Below are 5764 nucleotides of genomic sequence, written 5' to 3' on the forward strand. Positions count from 1 at the left end.
TTTATATATCCTATAATTATATATAATATTAATCTTAGAAAAAAATGGGAGGATACAGTAACATCACCCTCAGCAATTAATTGTACATTTTCTGGTGCATGTGGGAAGAAATTGTACTAGAAAAGCAGGGAAGCTTCGGATGCATGCATGGAAATGACAGCTTCTCTTTAGCCCTTCAATTACGTCCGGCTGCACTTTTCTTGTCTTACTATCCACCAAAATCATTGGGTACGATTCAATTGTTGGTCTCTTTCTTAGCCATTTTCACGTCTTGACTTGACTTGTTAATATTGTTTATGTTTAAACTAATTATGTCGAAAAAACTAATTACAAATATAATTATGTATTAATATATATATTAATATAATATAATTAATTAAAAATTAAATTTTATTAAAAATAATATTAATTTAAATTTTAAATATAAAAAAATTAATATTAATATAAAAATTAATACACAACTTTATTTGTATCTAATAAAAATCTTTTAGAGATATCAATTAATTGTTTAACAAATGGTGTAAAATTTAATTCATATGCCTATCCTTATCTTATTTGAAACAGAAAATATTCTATAAAAATAAATTTATAAATTAACATGATTTAAATTTAAAATTTATTTTTATTATAAAATAGATGTAAAATATTGAACCGGGAGCGTCTCTCTCTCGTTTAGTGCGCGTGCCCTTGGGGAGTTCTCTCGTTTCCCTTTATCGTTTAATTGCGAAGGGGGACCAAGACTACTTAAATACAGTTGTAGTATCTTGTTTCTTTCGCTTCCCTCTCTGTCTCTGATCAGTATTTGTGTTTGCGACGATGGAGAGTGGACTTCCTATGCTCAACTGTCTCTTGCAGCAAACGCTTAGAAGTCTATGTTCATGTTCAGATTCTTCCATTTCCTCAAAATGGGTGTACGCTGTTTTCTGGCGGATATTGCCTCGGAATTTCCCCCCACCTAAGTGAGAAAACTGATTACAGAACTAATAAATAAAAGCCCATGTGCATGATTATCTTAGTTTAGTTAGCTTAGTTCATGTTGCAAAGGCATGTAATCTTTAATGTCCTAGATCACATTGGTTTCTTCATTTCTTGCAGGTGGGAATATGGAGATAGTGCTCTTGATCGCTCCAAAGGAAACAAAAGGAATTGGTAAGATACTAGACTTAGTTGCAGAAGACCCATGTCTCAAATCTGGTTTCTAAGTGGCTTTTTCATCTTCTTGGTTTCAGGATTCTTGTGTGGGAAGATGGGTTTTGTGATTTCTTTGAATGTGAGAGAAATGGGAGTGGTTACATAAAGGGGAGGTTTGGGGCAGATGTCTTCTTCAAAATGTCTCATGAAGTGTACAATTTTGGAGAGGGGTGAGTGAAAGCTCATTATTAGGGGACAAGGAAAATTGGTAACTGAGAAAATTGATGAGTAAGCTGCATGGTTTCTGTGCTGCAGATTAATAGGGAAAGTTGCAGCAGATAATAGTCACAGATGGGTGTTTAGAGATGCTCCAAGTGATGGTGATCCAAGTTTTATCTCCTCCTGGAATGTAACCATTGAGCCTGTAAGGCAATCATATATAATTTTCTGCACCAGTATCAGTTCAAATGTAATTAAATTCTACCCCTTTTTCCTTCAAAACTGACTTTCTTGTGATTCTCTTGAATTATTCCTCCTCTTTAAAGCAACCCAGAGCATGGGAGTTTCAGTTCAATTCAGGCATTCAGGTTTGTATCTTCACAAGATCATGAATAGAAATTCTCATTTGAACTACTCTCGGATCAAGCCCATTTTGCTTCATGAAATCATCTTATTTTTTTTACAGACAATTGCCATCATTTCTGTCAGAGAAGGCATAGTTCAACTGGGTTCATTTGATAAGGTATCTATCTAGCTGAGAATTTCGATCTTAATTCTTTCCCAAGATCGATATCAAATTGCTAATATCTCTTCAGGTTGTGGAAGATCTCAATTTGGTGATCAGCATACAGAGGAAGTTCGGGTATCTCCAAAGCATTCCGGGTGTCTTCGCCATCCAAAGACCATACCTTCCTATCCAACATCCATACGTCCTCAAACCCAATGCCCCAATGATAGAAAACCATGAAACAACTCTCTCCTTGTACGACAAATGCCAATTAACAGGAGTGAAGAGACTGTTCGACGAAAAACCTGACTATTCTCCCCTAAAATCGATCAACTTGGGCTGGAACACTCCACAAAATGGCGTTGCAGGAGCACCCAACATTTGGTCAATTCCACCTCTTTCCCCTAACATGTCTTACAGCCTCGGAGCATTGCTAGCAAAGCTACCTTCAGTTCCATCATTCAACGCTGTCGAAGCTCCAGAAACAGCTCTGCTCAACGACATCAACAGCAGAAGTGATGGAATTCAGATGCCCATCATAAAACAGGAGTCCTCCTGTCATATGGATGGTGGTCAAGAAGAAAAAGTACCCATTTCCATGAACCAGAACTCAGAGCTAGGAAATGGATTAGCAGTGGAGTTGGGATTTAGACATCAAGGGAAGGAGAAAGTACCTTTAAATCCCAATTAATTAGCATGGACAAGTTGCATTTATTGTCATGAAAAAAGATGGTTTGGGCACTGCAAAGCTGATTTTGTTGGCTGGTTGGTAGATCACCACTTTCCCCCTAATTATTTCATAGAGCTTTCGTTCAAAGTACTTAGCATAAACAGTTGTGCAATTCAATAACTCATCTTTCCATTTCATCCAGTCTTATTTGCTGCAAAAAGGGACAAAAGAATGCAATCAGCATGATTGGTGCAATGAAAACAATATCATGCATGCTTGATGATAATTACATTGCATGGATTCAGCTTAAACCCCATGTCTTTGTTATCATGATTGCTTCACAATCCTAATGAAAATGCCATCTCCTAATTTGATGGATCAAGTTGTGTGGCAATTTGGGCATGATCGATGGTGGGGTGTGAACCACTCCCAATGGTCTATCCCTTCTGGTCCCTGTAAAAGAAATGAGAGAAAGAAAAGCAGACAGACATATAATTGAGTTTAGATGAAGTGTTGTATGCGACATTTAGTACCTAGCCCACCCGACACACTCCATGGTCCCCATCCTCCACTGTTTGATATTTTCTTTAATTCCCCTTTAATTCCACTGTTTGTTATGCAATATCCATGTGGCTCCCTTTGTTTTAGAAGAATCTATTATACCTATGTAATATTGGAAACATCATCTTTGAAATCATGTAATCTTCTATAGGGCCACCTTATCATTTTATTTTATTTTACTTTATTAATCTACCATTATCGTCTCTTTAATTTTCCTAAGCTTAACTCTACTATCATTTTACTATTACTTTTCTAATAAAAAAAAGATTTATCTAATTATAGCCATTGACGCATCGTTATTTATAGATTTGGTTTCCTCGTTTCTTAACTATTTTACTTAAATTATTCTTGTGCATTGGGTGGGTGTATGACGTGTAAGAACCATCTCGATGTATTTATACCGTATATTATATACTCTCATCCTATTTTCATTTCACTGTACTGATACAACAGAATCCATTAACTATTAGATCAACTCTTATTTTTTAAAATGACAAACCCAAGATATGATGGAATAAGAAAATGAAACGTACATACAACATATCCACTGTTCATGTGAAATAACTCGTGTACACCCTCTGAAATTAGCCCCCATCCCATGTATGCATCATGGTTCTTGATCATTTTTCTCAATTATATTTTTGGGTAGTTACAAAACTATAGCATGATGAAGTCAGAAGTTGTGGATTGAAGCTATAAACATGGGTACAAGTGCACTCATTATGTTTTATTTTCTTTCCTAATCCCATGTTTCGGTGAACAGCCACAGCATTATCAGTGTATAGACAGGAAGAATACATGAAAAGGGCAACTCTTTTCTAAGTGGACCGCTATGTTCTCTTTGTAGGTCAACTTCTGGTGGTTGATGTGTTTCTATCAACCATAAATATATTGAAATATCCAACCCCTTCTCCAAGGCTAAGATAAGTTCTGCTGAAGGTCCTGATATTTTTTCTGCAGGGTATGGTACATAATACAATGGGGACCCCTTCTAGTTGAGAAATTTTCCATATTTTCTCCCTTTTTTTTCTTTTTAAAAAAAAGAATTCATAAATTTGCCATATGCCATATGCTATCACGCTTCATCTCATCTCGGTAGGGGCTATGGTGGATGTAGTTTACTTATCTTAGGTGGGCCACATAAAACTCACTACATTATCTCAACTCATCACTATTCATAAAGAACTCAACTTATTTCAACATCCAAACGGAGCGTTAAGTTATATGAATGAAACGAGATAGTGTATTTGTTCTTGAATATGAAATTTAGGATGAAAAATACCATATTAGAGCACACGTACAAAATATATAAGAGATTGAGTCCCAACAATCCTCCTCTGTGGTCAAATACAGTGAAGAACAAGCTTGAAAGGCTTGGTTACCAATCCAAACAAACGATCCTCTTACTGTCCAAGAGACCAGGCATGGTACAAAACCTCATCTTCATGTGGATCCTCTCACAGGTCCAAAAGACATTATATGTCATAACTTTTACCACATTTCATTTCACCCTCAACATAGAAGTGTTACGACTTAGGACACTATTTCCAATTTGATTAAAGATGCTATCATTTCAGTTTCTAGAAGGGAAGATTGAGATAAAATGGTACAACTTTGACCCCTTGGCATGTGGGGATATCACAGGAGGAATTGTGGCCAAGAAATACTTGAAACATGATGGAAAGCATGAGCATTCCTTTGCTTTAACCAAAGGAGAATCAGATGAAAGTATCTCCACTTTGTGAAAAGCAGCAAGCACTTTAGCAACAAACACTTTTAACATTTTATCTTGTTCGGGACACATTCTAGGGTATAACAGAAATTGATCCTTCGTATGCAGAAACGGAGGAAAAAAAAAAACTCCCTGTACTGTGTTCCACCACCCCGACCGATTTCTTCAGGTTTGACTCGTTGTCGGCGCGTGAGCCACACGTGTTTCCTTAGGTGCACGTAATTTCGTGCACCACTTGTTTCTAGTTTCTCCCCTCCTGATCTTCTTCTCTAATGAAGCACCCTCATCATACCTCCATCCAATGATGAGGATAATCTTCTTTGTATATTGAATAAATATCCAATAAAGTAATTTGTTTCGAAAATATATATACACCTGAGGGGGCTACAGACACCTAAGGTAATGCACAATCATAGCAATGGAAATCAATGGAGCACTGAAAATATTCTTTCGCAAAAACACAGGAATGGGTTAAAGACCGTTTAGATTCAGAGATGAGAAGAAATAATTTTAGATAAAAAATAAAAATTAAATAAAATATTATTATTATTATTTTTTAATTTAAAAAAGTTAAATTATTTATTACATTTTGTATAAGAATTTGAAAAAGTTGTAATGATGAGAAAAAATAAAACCCTTTCCAAATCCAAACGAGATTTAGAAGACCACTGTCTAGACGACCACTTTATGATCATGGTTCTAACTACAGCCATTACTGGAAGATCATATAAAATCACCAATACTTCTGGAAAAAGACTTAAAACTTGTGTGAAAATTTGAATTGAAGCATTGAAATAATATAGTACCAAATGTTTTGACGACATTGCCGGTTTCCATGACAAGGCTCTGCTTCTGACTTCAGATCATCAAGCATTAGAATCTATGTAACTTATACCAAAGAAGAAATGGATGAAACTAGTAAACAAGCAAACTGCAAGCAGCA

General features: G+C 35.8%; 1 protein-coding gene across 1 annotated transcript; it reads left to right on the forward strand.

Annotated features, from left to right (window-relative positions):
* The first annotated feature begins 677 nt into the window (after positions 1 to 677).
* LOC122299206 lies at positions 678 to 2723 on the forward strand. Its single transcript, XM_043109279.1, has 7 exons — positions 678 to 959; positions 1096 to 1149; positions 1230 to 1361; positions 1447 to 1555; positions 1677 to 1718; positions 1817 to 1873; positions 1947 to 2723. Exons 1-7 carry the CDS (start codon positions 817 to 819, stop codon positions 2547 to 2549), a joined length of 1140 nt encoding a protein of 379 aa, XP_042965213.1. The 5' UTR covers positions 678 to 816; the 3' UTR covers positions 2550 to 2723.
* The last annotated feature ends 3041 nt before the right edge of the window (positions 2724 to 5764 follow it).

This window comes from Carya illinoinensis, chromosome 16, assembly GCF_018687715.1.
Source record: "Carya illinoinensis cultivar Pawnee chromosome 16, C.illinoinensisPawnee_v1, whole genome shotgun sequence".
NCBI classification, from domain to species: domain Eukaryota; kingdom Viridiplantae; phylum Streptophyta; class Magnoliopsida; order Fagales; family Juglandaceae; genus Carya; species Carya illinoinensis.

What these genes read in the sequence shown, in the direction of transcription:
- LOC122299206 (XM_043109279.1), top strand. Translation starts at nt 817, where the DNA reads ATGGAGAGTGGACTTCCTATGCTCAACTGTCTCTTGCAGCAAACGCTT. An exon ending in GGAATGTAACCATTGAGCCT is followed by an intron (nt 1,556 to 1,676) that starts GTAAGGCAATCA and finishes TCCTCTTTAAAG; the next exon opens with CAACCCAGAGCATGGGAGTT. An exon ending in AACTGGGTTCATTTGATAAG is followed by an intron (nt 1,874 to 1,946) that starts GTATCTATCTAG and finishes ATATCTCTTCAG; the next exon opens with GTTGTGGAAGATCTCAATTT.